Raw genomic sequence first — 27590 nt, forward strand, 5'->3', positions numbered from 1 at the left:
GATGGTTCAGCCACAATCTCTGCCCAGTCTGGAGAGGACTCCAACCTCGCCCTCTGATCCTGCGTCCCTGGGAAAAGTTCTGCCCTTCTCAAGCTGCAAACCAGGAATGCACCTGAACTCCTACGTGCTTCAGTGAGCTCCTGTGATAAGCACTGACCATCAGAAAGTAAGTGCTGATAACACAAAAAATAGGAATTATTGTTATTGTTATTGTTGTTATTGTTATTATTATTACTACTTTTCCTTTTTTTTTATGTCCCTGCTGCCAAAGCAGGAATGGGAGTTTCTCCCCTGGGCTGGACCTCCAGGTCCTTTTGGTGTCCTCCCCTCCCCAGGATCCTCATCCCTGCAGATGTGCAGGTTGGTCCTTCTGCAAAAGTGGTGACAAAAATCCCAGCAGTGTCAGCTGGAGCTGGATGAAGTGTCCCGGGAGGAGAGGGCATCTGACACCAGGAGAGGAAAGGGAACAAGCACAGCTGACATTCTGGAGGCAAGGACAGACCATCAGTCACAGAGATCTATGGGTTCAGTACAAAACCATTTCTTAAAAATGATTTATTTAAAAAATACAACCCACAAAACCCTTCAGGTTTATGGTTAATGCTCAGTGCTGGCATCACCGAGACGCTCAGCAGGAAAAAATGCTTTGAAGGACACAAATCCCGGAGGCTGCAGAGTCCAAGGGTTGAAGTGTGCGGACTAATCCATGGGAAGGAAGAAGCTGCACCCCTGAGGTGGAGACCAACGCGTGGATGGATCCCCAGCACTGCAGGAAGAGTTCATCCCACCTGGGAGATCAGGAGGCAGCCCCAGGGTCCATCACTCCGAGCATCCACCCTCCACAGCTCGGGTGTGGGGCTGATTCACGTGGCTCCACCTCCCCAGACATGATCACAATTCACCTTTGCGGTGTCACACTTTGGATTCCGGGGTCTTTATGGAGTCTCCTGACAGTTTCTCCTTTTCTGGCTCTGCCTTTGTCTCCTGTGCCTGGCTGGCTTCCCTCTCCTGCTTGCTGAGGATCAGATACACGGCCCCGAAGCACAGGAAAGCACCCACCTCGAAGAAAAACTGCAGCCCCAGATACCTGTGGGGTGCAAACGGAGGATCAGGGGAGTGGGGATATTCCTGAGCGCTCCAAGCACCTGAGACTCTGGGGAGGTTCTTCCAGGGATTGCCTCTGCCACAGTGCAGAGAGCTGGCAGGGCCTGGGGGGTGAGTGTCCCTGTGTGTTCACAGTGCTTTGCACAACGATTTGCCACGTCTCCCCACTGTCCCTAACCCCCATTATCCCAATGCCATGTGCCCCCACAGTCCATGATCCCCATTATCCCGATGCCACGTCCCCCACAGTCCCTGACCCCCATTATCCCAATGCCACATCCCCCCACAGTCCCTGACCCCCATTATCCCGATGCCACGTCCCCCCGCAGTCCCTGACCCCCATTATCCTGATGCCACGTCCCCCACAGTCCCTGACCCCCAATATCCCGATGCCACGTCCCCCCGCAGTCCCTGATCCCGATCTCCAGCCCTACCTCTGCCTGAAGAGGGTGTTGTCGTAGTACCTGCAGGCTGCCCTCCGGTCACACCTGCTCTCCCACAGGATGCAGGTGGTGTCGATGGCGCTGCCGTACAGCACCGGGCCCGGCATCCACGCTGCAACACAGGGTCAGCCGGGCCCAGCCATCCCCCCCACCAAAGTCACCCCAAATCCACGTCCCCAGGTGCCCCAGCCAGGTGCCTCTGGAACGCTTCAGTGACGGTGACCCCACCAGCCCCCTGGGCAGCCCATTCCAGCTCCCCTCCTCCATACACTGAGCACTTACTGCTCCTTCCCACGGCTGCTGTGGCACAGCCTGGGGGCCTCCAGGGCAACGTGAACTTTCCCCTCTGGAGAAGTAACTGGTGGGATCCCAGGACAGGGTTTGGAGCCCCCCTGATGCACTGGAGGCGAGCAGAGCAGTGTCTGCACACAGCCTGAGCTCCTGGACCTGAAGTATTCCCGTCCCTCCTTTGCACATGGAGATGGAGCCCTTGGAGCTGCCCTGTCTTATCCCCACTGTGAGCACCCCCAGACCCCACAAGGCAGCATCTTTCCCTGCCTTGGGAAAGCCCTCTCCAAGAGCTGCCATTATTTTCCAGGATGGTATTTTAACACAATTTACCTAAAACTCTCAGCAGCATGAACTGTATCCCAACAGCAAATGATTTGTCTTCAGGCTGGATGCTCCTGAAAAACAAAGTGGAAAACATGTCCTCTGGCAATCCCACCAGGATGGATGCTTCCCTCCCTGGCACGGCACCTCACCCACACATGGCCCTTCAACCCAGCCACCAAGCACCCTGGAAGTTCCCATTTACATCAGCAAAGCTGATGAGGGTTCATTCATCAGGGCTGAACACTGACCATGGCCTTCCCTTGGCCTGAAAATCCTGCCAGACCCAGGAAGACATGGGGAGGGCTCGGCTAAGGAGCATTTTTGCTTTTGATTCAAAGAATCTGGGTGAGTGAAACAGAGGCAATGAAAGGGATGCTTTTTGTAACTGAGCAAGTGCTTTGCACGTGGAGGCAGAGGTTTTCCTGAGGTGAGAAGCCCCAGTGTCCATTCTGGTGGCAGCCCAGTTTTCCGGAATCCGTATTTCCGGCTGTGGTTCCTGCTGGGCTTACACATGGAAAAGGACTGGTTGGCAGAGGACCCCCAGGCCAGCACCCTCAGGGGACTCAGCTTCCCTCTCTGCTCTGACTGCCTGGAGGGCACGGAGCTCTGGGAGGTAAAAAGGGGTTTTTAACCACAGATTTTTCCCTAAAAAGCAACTCTTTAGAATATTTTGGCCATGGAAATGTCCTTGGAAGTACCGTTTATAGACTAAGACAGAGACTTCCCCATGGCTTTCCCCTCTCCCTCAGCTTTGCCCATGCTGGGGTCCAGCCCCACCAGCCTGGGCTCACGTCTAGGCGGCTCCATCCTGCTCTGCCCCACAGGCACCTTTCCAAGGATGTGGGAAGGTGCAGCCCTAATTGCCTCTCTGCACTGGGAGGGAGGCCGCTTGCAAGCAAAGGAAGGTAATTAAACTTCTTAACTTCACACAGAGCTGCCTTAAAAAGAGCCCAAGTGCCGCGTGCTGAATTACTGCTGAGTTAATGGTGCATCTAGTGCTGAGGTAAAAATCCCGGCAGGAACAGGCAGGAGGTGCAAAACAGGGCTGGTTTAACCCCTACAGGGCTGGTTTAACCCCCAGCTGCAGAAATCCTTCCTCCTGAACCAAACATCCTCTCTGGAAGCCCTCTGTGGCTGCGCAGGACCGTGCCCAAGGCGTCCCCACCTGAGGATGAGCATGAAGGACGGCGTGTGGGATGTGCTGGCGAGGATCCCCGCCAGGCAGGACAGGACCACGAAGGGCACGAAGAGGTGCGAGCAGCCGGTGCCGCAGGTGCCCGGCCTGGCGAGCCCCGGTCCCGGGATGCAGCTGCACTCGGTGTAGTTCTGCAAAGAGAGGAGAAGATCCAGGGGCTGCTCACGTGCCCAGGGGTGTGCAGATGGAAGGGAACGCTGCCAGCTGCCAGAGTGAAGGAGGGCAGTAGGATTTGTCTGGAAATAATTAGCAGTAATTAGCACTCAGTACTTTGGGGAGACGTCAGAGCCCGGTCCCGAGCTCCAGGAGAGCTGGAGAAGGACTGGGAACAAGGGCATGGAGGGACAGGACACAGGGAATGGCTTCCCACTGCCAGAGGGCAGGGATGGATGGGATATTGGGAAGGAATTCCTGGCTGTGAGGGTGCTGAGGCCCTGGCACAGGGTGCCTGGGCTCTGCCACCCGTGCCCAGGCGCTGTCCTGCTGTGAGCCCCTTCATCCAGGGCTGTGCGCAGGGCCCAGCTGCAGCCAGAGCCCAACCTCAGGGCAGCGTTAAATCAAAAACATAAAACCTCACCTTTGAGAGAGGCTCATAAATAACTGGCAGAGAATTATAGCAAAGAAAAGATGCCCTGGGGTGATGGATGAGGAATTTTTCCTTTTCTCTATTTTTTAGCCACAATTTTCTTTCTTTTTTTTCTTTTTTTTTTTTTTTTTTTTAAACAAGAAACCTCTGGGTGTTTTTTCGAAGAGACCTTTAAATAAATAATGAGCATCATCTTTTGGTTGCCAGAGAGGGTGGCAGTTCGCAGAAGGGTGATCCCAGAGGCAGGAGCAGCTCAGGGTCTCCCAAAACCTCATTCCTACATCCGAGCTTGCATGGTGCCCTCTGGAAAGGCTGCAGCAGAGCTGGGCACACAGTGGCAGGGCTTTCTGCAGGCTGGGAGGTTTCTGGAAACCCCGGGACAGGGAAGGCAGTAGGCAATGAGTGCCACAGGTCCCTGTACTGGCAGAGATGCTGAAAATTGTAAGAAAAGTGTAAAATTTCCGAGAAAGCAAGGGCTGGAAGAGGGAGGCATCTTCGAGGAGGAAGAAAGCAGTTGGAAAGGATCTGCCATACAAAAGGCAGGCGTGGGGGTGCAGGAAAGCACATTTGGGACTAAGCTCTGGCAGAAAGCATAATTGTTATTAAAATGAAGTGCTGTTAATTAACAAAACACTGCTGAAAACTGCCCAGACAGTCCCACGCTGCCATTACAGCCTGTGCCAAGTGGAAAGCCACTCATCCTACACAGACTGCAGAGAGGTTGGAATGGCAAAGATTTCCTTGTGGGTTATCTGTTGAACTGCACTGTCTGCAGACCCACAGAGCAGCTGGGAGAGCTCAGAGCTGTCGGGGTGACGGTGGCAGGCTGGGAGCAGCACAGCAGAGACAAGCACAGGGCAGCAGAAAGACCCCACCAAAGGAAGGCCAGGAGCAAACCCCACTGTTCCAGTCCCTGCACTGGACTCTCCACTCAGTCCCCCTCTCATGCAGACACTTGGCTGGGCAGCCCGTGCCCATGGAGAGGGCGTGCACTCTGCAACCAGATGGGAATTTCCACCCTGCAAACCTGGGAGCTGAAAGGTGGAATAACACCCCTCTGACGAGGCTCTCCCAGAGCCCTCACCACAGCTCTGCCAAATGCCAGTGCTGGGAGCAACCTGGGCACCTGGGAGGTGTCCCTGCCCATGGCAGGGGGTGACCTGGGAGAGCTTGGAAGTGCCTTCCAATCCAAACCATTCTGTGGTCCTGGGGCGGCCCCTCAAGCTGCTGGGTAGCAATGAATCTGGAGAAGCTGGGGTTTGGGAAGCACAGCCTGACCTGGGGGTCAGGAGATGGGGAGGGACACCTGTACCTCCTAAAACACTGGATCCTAAGAGGTTCCTCCTTGTTGCCTTGGCCAAGGGATGTTCCCAGCCTCCCTCTGCTCATCCCACACGGATCACGCAGCGCTTGCCCAACACCAATGAACATCAGAAAATCCAACTGCCAGTCTCCAGCAGGACAGTGGTCACCCCTCAGCAGCCATGCCCCAGGCCCGACTCACCAGGACTGAGTTGTTTGTGTCGATGTTCACATTCCTGCAGCCAGCAGAGCAGGGGGAGGTGTATTCCACGCCGTTGGAGCCACAGACGGGGTTGAAGCCCTTCTCGGGGCAGCGACACTGCGCGTTGCACTCCATGTTGTGGTGCCCAAACCCAGAGCTGAGCATGAGGGAAGTGTTAGTGCCAGGTACTGATCAATATGCATCTTACAGAGAAAACAAACTGCGGGTGTGCTGAGATCAGTAAAAACCCACTTGACTGCTCAACAAACCCTTCCCCACGTGTGAATGAGGAGCCACGGGAATTCCACCATCACCCCGGGCCTTGGCTCTGCCTGGGCAAAGCATCCCAGCCACAAATGGTCCCAGGAGCCTCCCACTTCCTTCATACTTGGTCCCAAGCCCGGGCTTTGGGGTTCTTGCAACACCCCACTGTGGGAGGGAAGGAGGGAGGGAGGGAGATTCCCCTGAAGGTTGGGACCACAGGACACTGACCAGGCAATTCACAGAGACCTGGATCAAGCCTTGAGGGCACACAAGAAGATCCTGCCCATGTTTAGCTGCCACAGCTTGGAAGGTGTGATCCCAGGGCTGGCCCAAAACTTTCCAAGATGAAATGTAAGTCTTGTGCTGTTTGTGCCAAAAACGTGTTTACTTCGGGTTCCACACTTGCTCCTCAGTGGGAAATCTCACTGGTGGAACTCTTATAACCCTGCTCCTAAAAATCTCATGTTAAAAAGGTTTTAACCCAAAGGAGATAAAGCTGAACTGACTCCACTGTGTGTGGGATAAATCACGAAGGACATCTGTATCTTTTCCGCCCTAAACCTGAGGACACAGCAGACTCGGTGCTTATCTACAAGAATTTCTTACTTTATCTCCATCAGCTGCTTCTCCTGAGGAAATAAATCAATTTCTGGGGATTCTGCTTGGCTCCCACTCCCACCCCGAGGAATGTGCCTGTGGCTGGGGTGTGCCCACCCTGGGAATGCCCCCCCCGCCCCGTGCCCAGCCCGCGGAGCAGTGGTACCTGTCCCAGTAGGTGACACCGGCCACCTTCTGCGTGGGGCAGCCCAGGAAGAGCAGGGGAAAGGCCCCGAGCAGGCAGAGCAGCATGCCCAGCACACACAGGGCACTGCACTGCCTCAGGGACATCTGGAACCGCTTCAGGATGGCACCGCCCACCACAATCCCCACCATGGCCCCGGGGATGTTCACGGCACCTGGGGAAAGGCAGGGCATGGAATCAGGGAATCACAGAGTGGGTTGGGAGGGATCTTAAACATCACCCAGTTCCAGCCCTTCCACTGTCCCAGGGTGCTCCAAGCCCTGTCCAGCCTGGACACTTCCAGGGATCCAGGGGCAGCCACAGCTGCTCTGGGCACCCTGTGCCAGGGCCTCAGCTCCCTCACAGGGAAGGATTCCCTCCTAATACCCTATCTAAAGCCATTCCCCCTTGTCCTATCACTGTAACTTGCTTTCCATCCTCTGAGCTGCGTCAGTCCCTTCTCACAGCAAAGGCCCAGGGGATTTGCTGTTGGGTTCCTGTTTTTCAGCACAGGGGATTCAGGAGGGAGCAAGGTTTTTGCAGGGACTGGTGGAATAATGCTACGAAAAAGCTGCTTTTCAAAGCCAGGAGGATCCCAGGGCAAACCGGCTGCCTTATGTATCCGTGGATGGAAGATGCCAGGAGCAGTGGAAAGCCATGCTTCACCCAGCAAAATGTGACCTTTCAGTGTGGACAGGAGGAAGCACCAAGTAAACCTGGGGAGGATGTTTAATTTCTGTGCAGCACAGGACTGTGCCCATTTCTGTGGTCACCCTTGTAAAACCCCATTTATCTAAACCCCCCCATTTTCGAGGGAGACCAAAGTTCAGCTACAGATGTGCAAACTGATTAATTCAGCTGAGGATCAACGGGGAGGTTGCTTTCATCCCATAAATACCCACGCAAGGAAGGAATTTCCAGCTACAGAAAGCTTTTTGATCTGAGGGAAAAAGGCAAAGCAAGACTCAGTGGTGAGAACAAAGGCTAGAGAAATTCATCCACTGAGCACAGGGCTGACTTGAATGCAGAGGGTAAATCAAGGCTGGGAGCAGCTCAGCTCACATCGGGGCAGGAGAGCACTGCTTCAGCATTTAACCTTCCCGCCTGCATTCAGCCCTGGGCTTTGCCAGTCTGCTCTGCTCACTTTATTCTGATTTATCTGTTGCAGACCTCAGAGGCCTCTTTCCCTGAGGAGCTGTGGCAGGATCTCTGAACTCTCTGACTGATTCTGAGAGGGGGGCTTTATTCCAGAGGAGCTCTTCCTAATTTCTAGATTATTTTTTAAAGAGTCAAAAGCTCAGCAACACTTACCAATGATCATGTTGGCCAGGGACGCTGTGAGGGAGAATTGTCTCTCCAGGAACTTGCCCATGAACGTTGCTAACCCAGCAACCATGGCAGAGATGTTGACCTGAGCCAGCACCACCAGCAGGTACACGGGGTGCCGCAGGTTCCTCAGCAGCACCACAGGGAAACCTGAAAGGACAAGGGGGCACCTGTACCATGGAGAGCAGGGGTACACCAAAATATTAATCAGGGAATCACAGAAGGGTTTGGGTTGGAAGGGACTTCAAAGCTCATCTCATTCCACCCCTTTCCTTGAAGCTTTCTGGCAGGGCTTCTGCTAAAACAAACACAAAAGTTAACTAAAAGTTAATTTATTTGTTTGCTGCGCTTGCAATTTCAGTGTCCTTTTTGTTTCAATAATGAAAAATGCATTTTTTGATTACAGGCAAGAAACACTCCAGCAAACTGCTCTAGGGCTGAACCCTTGAGCAGGAGAGGTCTCCACTGAGCTCAGCACAGGCAGCCCCAGCTGCCAGGGAAGGGGTGCCCGGTGCTGCCAGCTGGGAGCTGCAGCTGTCCATCCTGGAGCGATCTCCCCTTCCTGCACATCCCAACCCCACTTTCTGCTCCTGCTGCTGCTCTCCCGCCGCCTTCCCCTGCTCTGGCTGGCACGCAAAGGGCAACTTCCGAACGAACTGCTGGTGAGTTTCCCAGATGAGGGCTCGGGCAGCCAATATGCTGGAGCAGAGATAAGGAATTAACAGGGAGGATTAATGCAAAGGACTGCCATAAATTAATGGTGTTAATTCTCAGCAGCTGACAAACAACTGGGACAATCTTTCTATCGGCTCCAGCCCAGCGGCGCCAGGGCACTGCGGCGGGGAGGCCTCCCTGGGGCTCGTCTGGGAGCTGTCCCCAGATGGGGACAGATTTTGGCTGTCCTAAATGTTCTGTGGAGGGCAAAAGGACCCTCTGTGGGTGTGGTAGGGTCCTCCATGTGCAAAGGCAAAACTCCCCAAACTCATGGCAGCATCACCTCTCCTGCTCAGCACTCTGCCCTCAGGTCAGGCAAGCAGCCCAAAATTTTAGGGAGCTGCAAAAGCAGGTCCGAGCATACAAGGCATGGTCAGGGACCCTGGAATTTTGACCCTGTGGAGGCTGGCAGTCAGTGGAGAGGGAAGGAGCTGCATTACACCAATGTGAACCCAAGAGGGGAGATGGTTTTGCTTTCAAGTACCACTAAAGGTCCTGATCTTCGAAGCATATTCCTGGAATTTCTCAGCCATATTACAGATAGGAAACCTCAACTTGCTTGCTGAAAAATCTGATTTTTGTGGGAATCCTCCACCAAAAAGTTCTTTTCCCTGTAGGCCTTTGGTCTTTTCAGTCAAACCACACCCCCTCTGCCCCACCAGATCAGAGGTAAAAAGCTACAACTCTTTTTACCACTCAGAGGTAGAAAGCTGAGCAGGTCCCCACTTCATGGTGGGAGCAGCAAGACTTCCGTCCTCTGCAATCCCTACCTCAGCACTAATTGGATCTTCCTCACAGCTCCAGAGAGGAAGCTGGGCAGACAGGAAAAACAAGTGGAAACTTTAAAATAATAAACAAAAAATATCCTTGAAACTGCCTCTAGGGACCATAAGGGAAACAAACGAGTCACGAGTGCAGCGTTCCAATTGCTTTGAAGATCACCTTTAATGGGCTAATTCCCAGTATGTGCAGCAGAATCGGCACATCCTCCCAGCTGTTTTCAACAGAAGCCTGGAAATTAGCAATGGAAATTACTTCAGGCAAGCTAAATCCTACAATTTTCATTACTGCAGGAAGATCCTGTGCCTGCAGAAGGAGGAATTGGTGGTGGGGGGGGTGCAAGCCAGTGTCACACGGAGAGAGCATCTGTGCGAGAGCCAAGATCATTCCCCACGGAGGCCTGATGTCCCCAGCGCTGAGGGACTCAGCCAGCGGAGCCGCTCCCTCCTGGGGTGACTGACCTCAGTGCTTGGAACGTCCCCAGAGCCCCTTATCCTGCACACAGCTCCATCCTGTTATCGCTGACAGGGCTGGAAAAGCCCTTCCTGCCCGAGGCAGAGCCTCCAGGGCTCGGCACGCTGCCCCTCACACCCTGCCCCAGAGAGGCCCAGAGCCCCCAGGAGCACCTCACGGCACGGGCTCCAACCCAGCCTTGTTCTGCTTGCGGGACATGGCAAAACTTCCCACAAGCCTGATTTTGCTCTCTGGTTATCCCCAAAGCAACAGAACACACGGCAAAAGGCGTTTTCTTCTCCATAATCATGGAAAGGTTTGGGTTGGAAGGGACCTCAAAGCCCATCCAGTCCCATGCCATGGGCAGCGACACCTTCCACTATCCCAGGTTGCTCCCAGCCCCATCCAACCTGGCCTTGGACACTTCCAAGGTGATTCAGGCTGGACAATCTCCAAATGCTGCTTTGATAAATTATCATGTAGAAAATAATAGTAAAAATAGAAACTGAGAGAGGAAACAAAACAAGCAGGAGAGTGATGGAATGGGAAGAAAATTCTCTTTCCAGTGACTTGTGGATGAGCCAGCCCTGAATTGTTTAGGCTTCACCCAAACTGTCCCATCTAACCATCACACACTACCTGTCACCCTGCTCCTGGCTCTAAACAGGGTTTTGTACTGGAGATCCTGGTGATTTCAGCAAGATTGCTCTCCTGACCAAAACCAGACAATTCATTTATTTCAGAACTGGGCTTTGGGGGATAAATTCTCAGGAATAATGAATTTATGAGCACAGCCCTGACACAGCAACACTGATGCAAGCCCCAAACCAAAGCTGCAGCTGGAGCAGGGTTAAGATATTTCCTCCTCTCTCCTCCCAGGAGCAGGGAGCTCATTTTCATTCGTGTTTCAGAGGCACAGAACAGAGTGTTGGTGTGAAAATCCCATCTGAGCACTATCAATCTGTTCCCACGCAGCCGCTGCCATCACACAGGATTCTAAATGACAGTGCAACAAGGTCGGGGGGGGAAGAAACCCCCGACCGCCTCCTCTAATTGAGCATTAGGCTGACGAGCAAACGCTGCCACCAGCGGGAGGAAAACCTGCCCACGCCTCCCTGGCTGTGCCTGCCCTGCACTGACCTTCAGAACACAGAGGATTTCCAATAAGTTAACGGGATAATAGCTGGGAAATATGGTGGAAGCTGACACAGAATGACTTCAGAGGGCCACTTTTCCTAAGTAGTTGCCAAAGTGCAGCTATTTAAAAACCCCAAACATCCCAACCATTAGCAGATGCCTCCACAGACTAAAGCCTAGCTGATCCCCTTCAGCACAAAGAGCCCAGTCATTTCCAAACAATTTAATTGCACTGGATTCAAATCCCAGTCTCTGATTTTAGCTGCTCAGACCCTGGCCCCAGGCAGCGCCGGCCGTCCTCAGTGGGACAGGAGGTCAGGCTGGCTTGGATATTGTCTCCAGCCTTGGAGGAGTGGGTCTGAAGAGGGTTTTTGGGGATGAAAGTTGCCAGTGCTGCTGTGGGTCTGATTCCTGCCATGGCCTGAGGACTGAGCAAGAGCAGCTGGATGCACCCTAGTCCCTCTGACTGAAGGGGGTCTCTCCCTTGCCATGGGCCTGCTCCAGGCTCACAGCTTGCACCCCTCTTCCCTGCCTGGATTTGGGCTCTGGTGAGATCTTGGCCTGTTTCCTACTGCCCACCTGAGCCATAAATCACAGTCACAGAAGGATTTGGGCTGGAAGGAACCTTAAAGCCCACCCAGTCCCACCCCCTGCCATGGGCAGGTACACCTCCCACTAGCCCAGGTTGCTCCAAGCCCTGTCCAACCTGGCCTTGGGCACTTCCAGGGAAGACATGTGACACTCAGAGTGACCAAGCCCAGGTGCTTTGGCTGGCAGGAGGTGGAGCAGGGCAGTCTGGGCGAGGTGAACCACATCTGCTAGGAGCAGAGGGTTTAAACCCAACACTGAGCCTAAGGTGCATCTCGAGGGCCCATCCAGGAGCTGGGCTGAGCATAGGTGGGAACATCCCTGTTCCTTGGCAGCACTGCAGCCCCGGCACGGCCCCAGCTCAGCTGTCTGTGCCAGCAGGGAGTCGCCGTCCGTGTGGGATCGGGACATTCCACACTTACGTCTGATGAACTCCGGTAGGGAGAGGTTCTCCGTATGCTTGGATCTCGACCTGAGCTGGCTCAGCACGTCCTCCCTCTTCTTGCTGCCACTGTCCTTCCCTCTCACCACCTGGGGACACACCAGAGGCTGTCACTGCACACATCATGACAGAGCTTCCCCTGCTCTCGCCTTTTCTCTCCCAAACCATGACACACAGGAGCCCATGTTTTTGGCCTTGGCCATCCCTATCCGTGTCCAGCTGCTGCTCCCTGCCCACACCACCGAGTTTCCAATGGGGCTGAGAGCATCCAGACATATATCCATGCTGCAGGGAAGTTCTCCCACCTTTCCTGACAGCAGTAGATCACACTTCATCAATATCAAGCTGTGCCATTCCCCAGGCACAGCACACCGTGTGCTCAGCTCACACAAATTCAGGAGGTGCAAACCTTTGCAGGGAAAGCTGGATACCCTTAGGTGGGTGGTTTTCTGCCCCAGAGGTTCTTGTACCTCTGTGTGTGGGGACAGGCACAGGCACCCAAGAGGGATACAGCTGGATCCCCACCAGCACAGCTTTGGGCACCGGTTTGGATGGAGGATGAGCAGTTCCCTGTGTCTCTGTGTTCCCTAAAAGCCACTGGGCAGGAAAGAGGCAGCAATTGTAAGAGGAAAGTGTATCCAGGCAAGCAGGAGGTCTGGGATGGAAGCAAAACATTTGTCACCTCCTGAGCCAAGAGGCTGCCCAGGGCAGTGGTGGAGCCCCCAGCCCTGGAGGGCTCAGAGTGTGGAAGGTCCATTGCAGCCCCACTCAGCCGAGTGTCCAACATCCCACGGCATTGGGAAGCCAAAGGAGCAGAGGATTTCTGGGATGTGCTTCGGGTCCCCTGCTCTGCTTTTAGGGGAATCACAGGAGCAGAGGGCCTTACTTAGAGGAGCTGTGGGGCTGTGCCTGTGGGGTGGCAGGCAGGGCTCAGGGGAAACCACGGAGTGCTTACAGCCAGAGCCAACAGCCCGGCTCTGCCACCCGCCTCAGCTCAGCAGCTCTGCTGCAGCTCCTGGCACCAGCCTGGGCTGGACAAACGAGTTCATTCAACAGCAATTAGAGACTTGTAATGGACAGAGAGAAACGGGCAGCTCTTGGGCGAAAATCACCTCCTGTGCTCTGAAACTGAGAGTGGTCATTAAACCACAGCGAGGTCACAGTGTCTGTGCTGCGGGTGCCACGTGCCCTTTTTTAAGGGCAAAAGCAATGAAACTCCTTTCCTGTTTTTTATGGCTGGAGCTCAGGCTTTCATACGTTTTTCAAATGCAAAGATAAAATCCGGCTCCCTTTCACTTTTCAACTGCGTTACAGGGGCTCTTCTCTCTGCTCTGAAACTGCAGCACTTTCCAAAAATACATTCAAGCTGTTCCTGACTGTGGCTTCCTCAGCTTCCAGCTGTTTGTACTTCTGAGAGTCAACAGCCGGCACGTCCAGACAAAACGCAACTCCCCCCAAATTCCCCAGTCTGGGTTGCCCCTGTGGGTGACCCTTGCAAGGGACATTTCCGCGCTGGCTCGGGAGCAGCAGCTGCCTGCACAGGGAGCAAAGCCCTCACAGAGGAGGAAAGCTCATCTCCCCGTGCTGCCTTGGCCCTGGTATATTTTTTTGCTGCCTGAAAGGATCAGGAAATACATTCCTCTGGGATGAAGGAAAGCAGGGGCAGAAGGAAAAGCAGGAATCCTGCCTGCTTGCTGCAGATGATACTGGAATGGTGCTGGAATGCTGCTGGCTGCACCATCAGCGATGCCCAAGCCCTGAGGAGGATGCTGTGCTCCTGCCACGGGGGATTTTGGCACTCTCACAGCAGGAATTTGTCAAGCTGGAAGGTGCAGTAGCATGGGCTGGCTGCTCAGCCCTGCCCCAGCATCGTGCCAAGGAGAAACAAACTAAGCTTGCAAAATGCCCCTATACTTGGGTTTTCTTGCATGATTCCTTAAAGGACTCCGTTTCTTGGTGCCACTCATGTGCATGTGCATCTCACATTTTTGCAATGAGATTTTATCTGCATGGAAGATTTTGCCCACAGAAGCTGTGGCTGCCCCTGGATCCCTGGCAGTGTCCAAGGCCAGGCTGGACATTGGGGCTTGGAGCAGCCTGGGACAGTGGAAGGTGTCCCTGCCCATGGCAGGGGGTGGGACTGGATGGGCTTTCAGGTCCCTGCAACCCAACTCATGCCGTGATTCCCTGAGTCCACTGGCATCACTTCCAGCCTTCCAGGGATGGAGGAGGCAGACAGGCTTCTAAGGAAGGAGAATGAAGCTCCCACACACTTTGCACCAGGAAGAGCATCCCCAGCCCGACCTTGGCCTGGGGAAATCCCCAATTTCCCTGCACAGACATGAATAAATCCAGGGATGGCTGAGCAAGGCTCTGCAGGAAAGGAAAATGAAAGCAGCTTTTGCCGCCAGCTCCTGCTCTCCCCACCTGCTACTGCACCTGTGAGAAGGGCAGCCAGAGGTGCCAGCAGCCTGGGCTTATCCAAATACACCCCTGGAAACAAGGATAAATGACCTGCTCCGTGACAGAGAGGTTTTCTTTGTTTATTTTGAGGTGTCTGCAGAGTTTCCCTCTGGCTGTGAACAGAACCTGGCACTCCCAGCTCAGTAAGGACAGAGAAGCTATTTTCATATTAGACAAACAAAGTGTGAAACCTCACATCTTGCAAAAGGATTCTTTTCCTTTTGACAAGGTCACACTCCCCACAAACACTTCATTCTGCCTCTTGCAGCACGTGCGGGTCCCTCCAGGGACCCTATTTCCAGGAGTGTTAACATCACCAGCGGAGGGGCACCTTGCTCCCACTGAATGGGAGGATTATTTTTAGCTGCTGTTTGTGCCTGACTTTAAAGCTCCCTGGGGAAAATCCAGATGTAGAGCCCAGCCCACTCCTGAAGCCTGTCCTTCCACTTTGCCCTCTTTGCTCCTCAGATCATGCCCTGTACTCCTAGGCTGCCTTTGGTGGTGCTTTAGGAGCTTTAATGAGGCAACCAGAGCATCACAGCACCTTCTCCCAGAGAAAGAGCTCCATCTCCAGCACCCAATGGAAGCCCACAGGAGAGCTGGACAGGGACTTCTGCAAGGGCAGGGAGGGACAGGACAGGGGGGAATGTCTTTAAGAGGAAGGAGGTCAGGGACAGATGGGATATTGGGAGGGAATTGTTTCCTGTGAGGGTGGGGAGGCCCTGGCACAGGGTGGCCAGAGCAGCTGTGGCTGCCCCTGGATCCCTGGCAGTGTCCGAGGCCAGGCTGGAGTAACCTGGGATAGTGGAAGGTGTCCCTGCAACACGGAGGCAAATAAGTTTTTGAAACCTCCTGCCAGTGAGGCTCAGGAGGAGAGCACTGAGGAGTGACCTGATGTCCAGAGGGGTTGTGTGACAGCGAACTGGAGCCACCAGGGCTTGGACAGGAGCGGGACATGCAGACCTGCTTCCCATGAAATCCATGGGGGCTTTGTCTTGAGGCATCTGTCAGTGGATGCCGAGTGCTGACATGGCAGGGAGGTTTGTCCCAGCCAGGAGGAAGAGTCCCTCAGTGTCACTCAGTGTCACTCAGTGTCACTCAGTGTCACTCAGTGTCACTCAGCCCCTCTGGCATTTGGGAGACGTCGGGTTCTGTGTTTGGAGTGTCCCAGAGCAAACCTGCAGCGGGAGGGATCTGGGTGGCCAAGACAGGTCCTGCACACGAGAAATGCTGAGCAAGGACAGCGCTCCTGTTTCTCTCTGAGGCGCTGCTGAGAGCAGCTTTCCCCCTTTCAGTCCCTCTCCGTGTCACCCTTGGAGCTGCAGGACAGACACAGGCTGTGGCCCAGGAATACTGGAATATTGTGACAATACAGCTGCCTTGGGCTTGGGATGCAGCAACACCAGCAGATGGCAAAGCATGAGCTAAACTTTGGCTACACAGCAACTGGAGAGTGCTTCAAGTTCCTCACAATCCAGGACACAACTGCAAGAAATGGTCCAGGCTCATGGAGGCAGGATTAAACTGGAATTACTGGGGAAAAAAGCTGTTCTTGACTGAAAATAGTTTTTCCAGTATAAAAGCCTCATCCCCTCATCCCCTTCTTGAGTTCATGACAACTCCATGGCTTTGCTGTGATCAGCCCCCAAACAGGATTATTCAGGATACTCTGGTGCTAGAAACCTACCGACAGGCAGCAAAGCAGAGAAATAAAGATGTTCTGGGCTTGGAGTGACTAATTTACGAAAAAAAGATCAGAAGAGCAGCCCCACATTATCATTAATGTTAACACGAGCCCTTGCAGGAACTTCAAAGGCAGAATTCATCAAGAAAAGGTGAAGCTGAAATGTGGCTGTGGAATGAAAGATGTAGATGTGTCCTGGCTGGTGGGAGGAGGCAGATAAGTCTCCGAAGACACGGAGGGCTGGGTGATACCCGGTGTTCGCTGCGTGATGCCCGCTGAGGAGGGTGGCCAGAAATGGAATCCAAGCTGCTGGTGCAGGAACACCTCAGCTGCCTCTGGGCAGAGCAGAGCTTTTCGCATGGGCTGTTCCCATGCTGAGCCTGAAGGCATCTGCTGTGGGTAAGACAAATTTTTGGGGCTCTACAAGCTGTGTGGAAAAGCTCAGTTGATTCTTCAAGTACTTGCAGCTTGTGGTTTCTCTGCTGGTAGATTTGTTCCTGCTTTGGACAGTCAGAAATCCTGGAACACTTCCAGGGATCCAGGGGCAGCCACAGCCTTGCTGGGCACCCTGTGCCAGGGCCTCCCCACCCTCCCAGGGAACAATTCCTTCCCAATCTCCCATCCATCCCTGCCCTCTGGCAGTGGGAAGCCATTCCCTGTGTCCTGTCCCTCCATGCCTTGTCCCCAGCCCCTCTCCAGCTCTCCTGGAGCCCCTTTAGGCACTGGAAGATCTCCCTTCTCCAGGCTAACACCACCAGCAACCCCAGTCTGAATCCACAGCCCTTTGTGATGGAAAAACCATCACTTTTGTGTCCTTAACCAAACACTGATTTACTCCAAGGGCAAGCCAGAGAAAGGGTTTTATATACATATATATGCATATGTACATCTTTAGATATACATACATACATGTATATAAATTTATATATACACTACAGAAAAACATCCACGACAACACGGATTTCCAATGAATCTTGGAGTGCTCCTGCAGCCCACATGTGTTACCCACAACAGCACCTGGCAAACTTTCTACAGAGGCTTTTATTTGAATTTTTAAAGCAGGGCCCCTTGCTGCTGCTGCTGGTGCTGATACCCCCATGGGACAGGTGTGGCTGGCCCCAGTGCCTCCCATTCTGCAAGGAGGGCAGAATTTGGCTATCATTTAGTGTATTTTCCTATTCTTACTATTATTTTTAACTGTCAGCAGATTCCAAGAGCTTTCTGAGGGAGATGGCAAAATGGGGAGAAATCCAAGAATTCAAGAAACTCACATGCTGCAGATGGATACATGGGTGCTTGGCCACGTGGGAGCGTTCCCACAGATCCCAGCCAGCAGAGCAGGGTGAAATCCTCCTGCTCTTTCTTAAACCAATATCCGCCCATTCCCCCCTTCAACTCTTTCAAACTGCTCAGAGTGCAGCACTTGCCAGAAAGTGCAGCTGTTTTAGTTGGAAGTGCATTATTTTCTCTCAAGAGCTGCTTATGAAATTAATATTCCCATCAGCCCTAATGAAGAACTTTTCCCTATGATGGAGCATGCCACCCTGGCATACTGAGCAGGCCCTGCCAACACAGACCATCCCCAAGGCTTCAGAGCAACCCAGGCTGCAGGAGGATCAGTCAGGCACATTGCATTTGGGATCACCTTTACTCTGCCAGGCGCAGAGCAGTTCCCAGCCCATCACTTCACAGCTCATGTCAGCCAGGAGTAAATCACTGCATCCCCAAGCTGAACTGGTAAAACAGGTCAGGGAACCCCAAATCTCCACTCACTCCTGTGGAAATTCAGGCAGTGTCAGAAGTGAAGAATTACTCTGCAGCGGTGCACGGACTTGTTTGGACATGAAGGTTTTGATGCTGCCTCAAAGCACAAGTGCAAGGCAATGATACCACTCAGAGCATGGCCAAGACACCGAGATGAGCACAGCTTCACCTCCTGAGCATGTCCCAGCAGCTTCAGCAGCATCCCAACCCGCAGAAAGTGCCTCCTCTGCAAGCACAGCCTGTTCTCTTTGCTGCTGCCAACACGCCGGGACGCGCAGCCAGGGAAGCGCTGGGGAAGCTCCTGAGTTGTGCACTCCAGGCACGCACGGCCACTCCCTGGCCCTGCTCCCCAGCTGCTGCTGAAGAAGAGCTCCCAGCGTCTTCCAGGAGCCCACTGCTCAAATTTCAGAAATGTCATAGTAATTTAAAACGTCCAAGGACTGCTCCTGAAAAATCCTGCCAGCATAGACAGGTCTGGCTGCCTTTACCTGCCCAAGCAGTCTCTCATTGGCATCTGAAACATGGGGCTAAGTCCTTTCCTCCTATGGAAAAGGGTGTCCTTGTCTTCCAGGAGCCCAGTGATGGAATTTCAATTCTACCTCCAGAATTCAGGAATTCTCAGCTGCCAGCACAGACAAAGCTGGCTGCCCTTGACCTCCCCTGCAACCCTCTCACGGAAACATGAAAATCTGAGACTGCACCCTTCCCTTCCTAAGGAACAGATCCTGGTTCCAGTCCCTATGGCTGACATTCTGGCTCCACCGAGGTGTGTGTGTGTGTGCAGAACCTCTCCTACCTCTTTCGGCATTTCCCGAGGGAAGAAGAAGTAGGGCAGGGCAGACACGGCCACCAGGCTGGCGGCCACCAGGAACCCAAGCCACCAGGCCCCGACCCAGCGCGGGTCCTTGTTGGTGAGCTGCACCTCAGCTGCAACACAAGCGGGGAGAGGGGCATCAGACCAATGCTGGGACAAGGGAGGGAGCCCAGAGCACCGAAGGGTGGCCCCAGTCACCCCCGACATCAATCAGCCCCAAGGTGGTGGCTCCCAACCCAGGGACCATCAGTTCTGGGGTCTGAGCAGCGTTTGCCACCAATCATCCCACCACTAAATCACATTTCATTGTCTCTTTCCTATTTCACTGCTGTCCCCAGGACGTCCAAAGAGCCACTCAGCCCTTTGGATGGAGACAGCTGGGACAGGGATGTCCTGGAGGCCCACTCTGCCCCACCGGCACAGGGCACAGAACCCACAGGAGGCTGGAAGCCCCTCTGCTTTAGGAGCTCTCCCAGGACCCGCTCCCTCACCTGCACCCACTTTGTCGATGTCCACGTAGAACCTCAGCATGGCAGAGCCCAGCATGAAGGCCACCCCCGGGCCAATGACCGTCACGGAGAACAGGATTCCTGCGGAGGTACGAGAGCGGGGAAGGGCTCAGCCTGGGGGAAGGGACCACAGGGACAGAGGGGGCTGGGGGTGGGACGAGGCTCTGCTGTGCCTGCCTCCAGCACAGCCCACTTCCCCGGCAGCTTTCTAATCCCCAAGAGCCACAGCCCCATGCTCCCTATACTCCCTTCACACACGGAATTCCCTTTGGCACGGCTCAGACCTTTCCCGACGCTTGTCTGCAGCCTCCTAGAAGGACTGCAATACTCCTAGGAACAAGATGTGCCCCTTGGCATCAGTAATCCAGGAAACACCAAGGTTTGTTACAAGGTTAAGGAGATAAAAGTTATCAGTGAACTCTCCTCCATGAATTACTGATAAAAGAAATCCCCACATGTAAGATTCAATTCCTACCTGGTTTGGATCATATACCAGAACAAAATTTGATGCTGTGCTTCCATTTTTTAACAGTAATGACCTGTTTTTGATCTCCCTTTGCTGTTCCATTCAGTTCAAAAGGCTGTCACAGCTAACAGCTGGGAGAGGACTAGAAGGACCTGCAAGGACCAGCTTGTCCATCCCGTCACCCTGGGACACCCCTTTTGGGCCTGTGCCCAAGCTGTTCTGAAGGATACTCTCCCATCTCCTGGGTGGTTGAACCTGCTTTCCTTTGGGTTGTATCACTTTCCTAACATCTGAACAGAGTCCTCGTTGCTGCCCCTTAAGCCCACAGCTGCCACAGAGATCAGATTGTCCCTCTTGTCCTTCCTGAAGCCTTTTTGGAGGAGGATATGGTTACTAACTCCATCTCCAGGTTATCTCTCAGGCCAAAAACCCCAGCATCTGCCCCAAATGGTGCTTACCAGCTCTCCTGCTGTTTGCCCAAGCCTGAAGCAGGTAAACTCTTTTTGCAGAAACCTTCCTGGCTCTGGGCAGAGCACAAGGGCTGTAACGAACCCTGCTCTCATTAATGCAAATTAGTCCTGGCTGGCCTTGCTGTCACCTCCACCCTGGCTTCTCCCCCTCCCAAGCAGCCCAGCCTTACCCAGGTAGAGGGGGGAGTTCCTCTCACTGGCGAAGTCGTCGATGTAGGAGATGCCAAAGGGCTGGATGGGCACGCCGCCGATGCCCAGCAGTGCCTGGGCCATGAACATGACCAGGAGAACCTCGTGGTTCTCCCTGGAGGCGTGGGGGGTGCAGCTGGCAGCGCTCAGGTTGGCCCCGGCCCCCGGGGCCCCGGGCTGGCACAGGTCCGTGGTGTTGCTGAAGGTGCCTGCGGTGGCAAGGGGAAAGGTCTGAGGAGCTCGGTCTGGAGAAAGAACTTCTTCCTTTAGGCCCTGCAAGGGGCTCTGAGCTCTCCCTGGAGCCTTCTCCTCTCCAGGTGAGCACCCCCAGCTCTCCCAGCCTGGCTTCACAGCATAGGAGCTCCAGCCCTGGAGCAGCTCCAGGGCCTCCTCTGGATTTGCTCCAGCAACTCCATGTCCTTATCTTATCCTTAGGTGAAAGAAAATACAAAGAAGTTGCAAAGAGCACTCCACTGATGTTCACAGAGATGGGTTCACGTGCCATGGAAAGCCACCTCCATCAAGAAGTGGAGCTGAGGTCACTCCCAGGACCTTTGACTGACCTTCCAATACAGGTAAATGAGCAAACCTGCAGATTTTGTGAGTGGCTACCCAGGAAATGAGAACTCATTTCACATTTTACTGCCTAAGTGAAAGTGCTGATTCTAGCACCCTCATCTTCCTTGGAACCCCAGGCAAGGGGGTGGGGGTGCTCATAGCAGGATTTCCATGGTTGTGCCCCAAATCCTGTGGAATTCCAAGTGCTCAGACACGGGGCCACCTGCACCAGCACTGCTGAAACACCAACTCATTGTTTCCAAACTGGGGTTTGCAGCTGGCCCCTATGTGCAGCCAGCAGTTATTCACCTTTTCAGCCTTCCTTTGGTGTCTGCAGATGCCTGAAACAGCTGCACTTCTTCTGATGAGCCAAACAAAAGCTCTTCAGTGGAGGCTTCTAAAAGACTTGCTGGAGCTCCATGGCAGGAATTGGGAAGGTGGCAAAAATTGGTTTTCTCCTTTCTTTCTTTTCTCATCCCTTCACTTTCCTTCAGAAAGAAAATCCCAAACCCACCGTGTCCCGTTCCCTCCACAAGTGATTTAGACCTGCATGTTTCTCAAGGGAGGCTGATTATCTGGTGGGGTCTAAAACCTCAAAGGCAGCCCAGCCAGATCAGGGAAGGCAGGTGAGGTTGGATGTGCAGCAAACAAGGGGAATCAGAGGCACAGCCTGTATTTTGATTGTTTTCCTGCCCTTTGCCATGGCTCCATGATTCTCATGTCCCCTGGCTCTGCTTTCCACCAGTAGCTATTGCCTCTCAAGGCTGAGATGATTTCATTCTTAGAAAAATAAGATTTCTTGAGGAGAAGCCAACAGCTTGCAGCTCGCAGTGTGTGGAGGGAAGGTCATTTCACAATGGCTTCCCACTGCCAGGGGGCAGGGCTGGATGGGATATTGGGAAGGAATTGTTCCCTGTGATGGTGGGGAGGCCCTGGCACAGGGTGCCCAGAGCAGCTGTGGGGCCCCTGGATCCCTGGAAGTGTCCAAGGCCACGTTGGAGCAACCTGGGATGGTGGAAGGTGTCCCTGCCCATGGCAGGGGTGGAACAGGATGGTTTTTAAGGTCCTTTTCAACCCAAACCATCCTGTCATCCTGTTATTTCCTCCTTCTGCCCCAAAAGGCCTAAACCAAGTTTCTGGAGCACTTACTGGCCACAGACTGGTCGTACTCGTAGGGCCCTGTAATGAAGTGGGGCAGGGACATGAGGAAGCCGGCCAGGGACACGAGGATGGCCCCGCAGCCGATGAGGCGCGGCCGGTGCACGCGGCTGCCGAAGTAGCTGACGAAGACAATCAGCAGCGTGTTCCCAACCTGCAGGGACAGAGAGCGGGAATGTCTCCCAGGGAATGGGAGGAGCAGGGGACAGAGCTCAGCAGGGACAGGGGGCTGGCAGTGGTCACCTCATTGAAGGAAGCGAGCAGCCCTGAGGTCTGGCTGGAGAGGCCGTAGCGTCTCTCGATGGTGGAGATGGAGCTCTTCAGGTAGCCGGAGACCAGGAGCTGGGAGAGCTGCAGCAGCCCGTGGCAGAACACAAAGAACTGCCAACACAAAAAGAGAGCCCCCAGCAGGGTCACCGAGAGCTGAGGGTCACCGAGAGCTGCAGCACGACAAACTGCATCCCCCTCAGAAAGGCACCATTATCCAACATAAACCTCTGACCACAAGGCTTGGAAGTATCACCCCTGCTCTGCCACCAGTGAACTCTTCTGAAATTAGGTCAGAGCTATGAAATGGCCCTCTGCCAAAAATAACAACAGGGTCAGCATCTGCAGGGAGGCTGTAATTCCTTCAGCTGAGAAGTGGCTTTGGACAAACACATTCCTTCAGTTGGGATGGCGCCTGTTTGTGTTGGCCTTGTCCCTAGGATGCAGAGCAGAAGAGAGCTTGCAAAACGTTCCTGCTCCCATTCATCCAGAGGCAGCCATCCCCAGTGCTGGGAGCTCTTCTGGGACAGGAATGAGCCCTTCCCAACACAGCAACAAACAACTCCTTGAGGCAAAGTCAGGAGAAGGTCAGGGAGAAGAATTCAGACTGCTTTCCTTCCCTTCCCACAAAGCCCTAGATGTAAAAGACTCCCCCTTTGGAAAATGTGAAGGTTCTCTTCCACTTCCAGAAGAAAACCTTGTCAAAGTCCACCATCTCCCAGAAAATAATCTGGCCTCATCTCCATCCTCCCTCCTCCAGGTGAGCCATCTCCTTCCCTGCTGCCTTGTGGCTCTCCCAGGCATCCCTCCAACCCCCAGAGGAGTTCAAATAACCAGCCTGAACAGCCACAGCCCACCCATCTCCCTGCAGGACAGGCTGCATGCCCCAGGCTCCTTCCAGAGCTGCTGCCCTCAGCCTTGGATGATGCCCAGACCCTGAGGGCACCGCTCCTGCTCTGTGTGTTTTGCACCAGCTCCCACCACAGAGAAGCTGCTCAGCCTGGCCTGGATTTCTGCTCTGTCTCGTTCTGATCCAGGCCTGAAGGGAGGTCACTGCCAAACTGGCCTGCTCTGTAAGCCCAGGGAATATCCACAGCACAGAAGGGGGCAAGGGGAAGGCCTTGAGTCCCTGAGAACTGCGGGGCTGGGATATGGTCACCACCTCCCAAGGGGATGGGCTGGCACAATGCACACCAAGCCACCATCCAGGACCATCCCCGGCTCATGTCACCCTGATGGAGGCAACGTGCCTGGACTGGGGAAATGTCACCCAGCCAGAGGAAAGCGTCCCCAGAGTCAGCTTTGCTAAAACTCCTGCGTTCCTACAAGTCGCTGGCTGTGTCCAGGCTCTGCTTCCTGAACACATCAGATGCAAAGGCTGGAACCAGATCTGTTTATTCCAGGCATCCACAGCACACAGCCCCCTGGCTATCCGAATCCAGGACCTTCATGGGTTTACAGCAGCTCAGCAGCTGCCCAGCACTGCCCCATGTCCTCTTCAGCTCAAAAGGGGCTGGGAATCTGCTGTTTTATTCTGCCCTGTCTGGGCAGAGTAAAGCACCGAAAGGAAAGATGGCCCTGCACAGGACCTGCAGTGGGTTGGACAAGGACCCCAGTTCTGCCTCCAGGGGCTCTTTGCTCTCAGCCATCAGTGTTCTGTCAGGAAAAGAAAGACCAGACCTTTCCCGGCCTTTGGATCTGCTGGACTGCTGGGACTGATGTACTACCCCAACAGGTGACCCAGACTGGCAGATACCAGCCTTTCCCAAGACCTTTTCCCTGACAGCAGGACAGACCATGGAGAGCCAGGAGCAGCCCCAGGGCTGGGTGGTCCTGGAAGGGAGCCCCAGCTCACAGCCCAGCACCTTTTCCCTGAAGGGCTGAGCTGTGTTCCTAATCCTTCCCTCTAGATCCATGGAACTAAAGCAACTCAGAGAATCCAAGCACTGGCAAGGTATGGCTGATCCCAGCCTGCATGTGCAGGAGAATAGAGAAACACACTGCATCCCACACAGCCAGTAAATCACAGACCTGGGAATTAAACAGCAACATTTCCTCTCCTGGTGGTCTGGAACAAAGCTTCTTCCAAAGGCTCCCATTGTTTGTAGCGCTGATGGTGCAGCTCGGCAGCAAAGCCTCCCCGGGAGGCTCTGAGAGCCCCACACAGCGTCCTGCCCAGCCCAGTTCCCAGCACGCTCTTTCCACCTGTTTGGGGACTCTGGAGGGTATTTTAAGAGAGGGGGTTGTGCCTTAGCACCTGACAAAACCCTGTGCACTGGGCTGTGCCTACGGCAAATGGGTCTGGGAGGAATCGGCTCCTTCCAGTTTAATCCAAACCAGTTTGGCTGGGCCTGTAGTTGGAAAGGAGCTTAAAGTTCATTCAGTCCCCCCCTGCCACGGGCAGGGACACCTTCCACTGTCCCAGGCTGCTCCAAGCCCCATCCAACCTGGCCTTGGGCACTGCCAGGGATCCAGGGGCAGCCACAGCTGCTCTGGGCACCCTCACAGGGCCTGCCCAGCCTCACAGGGAGGAATTCTTTCCCAATATCCCATTTAAATCATAATGCTCCTTGAAGCCAAACAGGGCAGTTGTTAGCTATGCCCCTTAGCTGCATTTTGCCATGTGGTAGGTGGTTTTTGTGACACACTCTCTGGAGATATAAATACACACAAAAACTGCAGTGCTGTGATTTTTGGTCCTTCGGCCACTTCGAACACATCCAACCACATTGTGCAATGGCTCTGTGTTTCTGCAAGAACCATTCGAACCCTGGGCTGGAGGTTTTGTTTTCTGAGGAAGTCATTTAGAAACCGGACAGGGAGGCCTAACTTCTTGAAAAAAATCCCCAAGAGATGAGGGGAAAACATCCTGTGCTGAGGATAACTGTGGTCTTGGTGACAAGAGCTTCCTCTACATCTGCCTGGGGCTGGGGGTTGCAACAAGAGGGTCTTTAAGGTCCCCCTCCAGCCCAAAGCAGTCTGGGATTTTAGGATCTACCTTCACAGATACAGCAAAATATAACTTGAATCTGCTCACAGAGCCGACTTTGCCCCTCAGTGGTTTAACCTTTGAACCCCTTTAAAATATCTCCTCAAGGAAAAATCAATGGGGTTGTATCTTTATGGATAATGTTACTGGCAAGTCAAGAAAAAACCAACAAAAAGCATCAGATGAAAACAGCTGAACGGGCTGAAGAGAGGATTGGGGAAGAAGCCTCAGGACACGCCACTGTGCCTCCAACCTCTGTGCTCTGGTGGCCTCTGCCTCAGTGACTCACTTTCCTCCTGCCACATGGGATGAGGGTGATTATCTTCACCAGCACTTGTAGAAAAACCCTCAAAACCCCAAACTTCCCCACAAAAGTGACAGAGAAATCTTAAGCTTTTAAGACTGACTGTCATCTTTTGCTCTCTGGCCTGGTGAGATTATCTAATGAGCCAGGTAACTGGCTTCCAACTATACTGAATGAAGTAATAAACTGATGTTAAGGCTGCCACTACTAATAAAAAGGAATTATTGAGCCAGAAAGGAATGAAGCAGATGTTGCAAGACAGAGGGAGCCACTCCAGGTGCAGCCTGTGGTTCTGCAGAGCTCCTCAAACACTCACCTGGAGGGCTGGAGGTTGCACCATATCCAGGAGGATGTAAGACTTTGAAGAAAGGCTTCCCACTGACAAAGCCAGGGATGGATGGGATATTGGGAAGGAATTGTTCCCTGTGAGGATGGGCAGGCCCTGGCACTGGGTGCCCAGAGCAGCTGTGGCTGCCCCTGGATCCCTGGCAGTGTCCAAGGCCAGGCTGGATGTTGGGGCTTGGAGCAGCCTGGGACAGTGGAAGGGATCCTGCCCATTGCAGGGGGTGGGACTGGATGGGCTTTGAGGTCACTCCAACCCATCCCATGCTGTGATTCTCTGGAGTTAAATCCTGCAGGAGCTGGGAGTTAAACCTGCATTGAAACATCCTTGCCCCACCACTGGCTTTGGGATGGAGACAGCTCCACGCCAAAGGTGCTTTTGCCATGAGAAACACAGGGAGCATTTCCCAAATACACTTGGTACCCAGAAATCCTCTCAATGCCTCCTGCAGGAAGCTGAACTCCTCTTTCCCAGGCCAGTGATCCGAGGAGAAAGCAGGAAGTGTTTACCTTGATACTGAGAAAGGGGCTCCTGCAGAGTGTTTTCCGAGCCACGTCCGGGCAGCTGCTCCTTGGAGCCGTACTTGTCATTCTGTCAGCCTGTCAAAAACAAATCATTCAGCACAATGCTCAGTTGCTGTGCCTGGATTCCCTGTGCTCAGCAGGCAAAAAATCCTGTCGTGCTCTGCCAACACCCCCACAGCAGGCACATGGTCTCCCAAGCAATCACTAATTATTCCTGGGTTTCCTTTGCTCCGAGCACTTTAACTCTGCAAAGCCGCAGAGCAGCCTGCAAAATGTTAAACACCAGAGGTGCGGGAGGTGGAACTCTGTCCAGCAGAGCCAAGGACAATGTTGTGCAAACATCACTGGGGTCGGTGTGACGTCCTTATCAATGGCCTCGGTGATGGGGCACAGGGCACCCTCAGTCAGCTGGCAGCAGACACGAGACTGGGAGAGCAGCTGGCAAAGCTGATGGCTGTGCTGCCATCCAGAGGTACCTCAGCTGCCCGGAGAAATGGGCACTGGGGGATCCCAGTGGGCTGCAGAAATGGGCTCTGAGAGGGATCCCAGTGGGCTGCAGAACCCCACGAAGCTCAAGCGGACACAGTGCAAAGTCCTGTCCCTGCCATGACCAGGACCCAGCCTCTGCATCCCTCAGGAGGGATTCCCTGCAGGCTCAGGGGCAGCAGCTCCTGCCTGCACAAGGGGGCTCAGCGAGCCCTTCCCCATCCCTGCATGTGCTGGGCTCTGATGGATTGAAGCCCTCCTATCCTGCATCCCATTTTCACCCAGGGCGTTTCTGCATCTCCCCGGAAGAACCCCTCCACGCTCGCTTTCCCAGCCACCGCCTACCCGGAGCCACGCAAAGCGGTTCCAACCCGCGGCAAGCCAGCACGCCGCTCCCTGCCCGCACATCTCCTTCCCTCCTCCGTGGCCGCTCAGCCCCTCCTCCCCGAGGGACCGCTGGTGCCTTTGTCGGGTTTCAGTACCCAGGCTTCCTGCTCCGGAAGCTGCATTGTTTGGAGGCACGTTAAACCCATTAGGCTTTAACTTGTTGTTCAGCACACTCTAATAGATGTTTTCATCTCCGCAGCAAATGGGGTGAAAGGCTTCCCGTTATTACTTTGTGTAATTCTATTTCCCCCGTGATGAGAAGCAAAGGAGCGAGGACCCGCAG

At 53.9% G+C, this 27590-nt stretch overlaps 1 protein-coding gene across 5 annotated transcripts in view; it reads right to left on the minus strand.

Moving 5' to 3' along the window:
• Positions 1-540: 540 nt before the first annotated feature.
• The window catches only part of SLCO2B1 (solute carrier organic anion transporter family member 2B1), a 34594-nt gene continuing 7544 nt past the window's right edge, over positions 541-27590 (minus strand). Inside the window, exons 2-16 of one of the 5 annotated variants that reach the window (XM_069027013.1) lie at positions 26420-26509; positions 22251-22388; positions 21999-22161; positions 20273-20500; positions 19149-19247; positions 18640-18770; positions 11913-12021; positions 7804-7968; positions 6475-6667; positions 5448-5604; positions 3328-3488; positions 2169-2233; positions 1539-1659; positions 903-1087; positions 541-766 (exon numbers count right to left, since the gene is read on the minus strand). In XM_069027013.1, the coding sequence (XP_068883114.1) occupies positions 913-1087; positions 1539-1659; positions 2169-2233; positions 3328-3488; positions 5448-5604; positions 6475-6667; positions 7804-7968; positions 11913-12021; positions 18640-18770; positions 19149-19247; positions 20273-20500; positions 21999-22161; positions 22251-22388; positions 26420-26509 (1995 nt within the window). In that variant the 3' untranslated portion in view covers positions 541-766; positions 903-912. Of the gene's footprint in view, positions 1088-1538; positions 1660-2168; positions 2234-3327; positions 3489-5447; positions 5605-6474; positions 6668-7803; positions 7969-11912; positions 12022-18639; positions 18771-19148; positions 19248-20272; positions 20501-21998; positions 22162-22250; positions 22389-25883; positions 25983-26419; positions 26510-27265; positions 27344-27590 lie in introns of those variants that run through there. The other 4 variants (XM_069027002.1, XM_069027022.1, XM_069026992.1 and 1 more) reach the window with 4 other exon arrangements.

Source organism: Aphelocoma coerulescens, chromosome 1, assembly GCF_041296385.1.
Source record: "Aphelocoma coerulescens isolate FSJ_1873_10779 chromosome 1, UR_Acoe_1.0, whole genome shotgun sequence".
Taxonomy (NCBI): domain Eukaryota; kingdom Metazoa; phylum Chordata; class Aves; order Passeriformes; family Corvidae; genus Aphelocoma; species Aphelocoma coerulescens.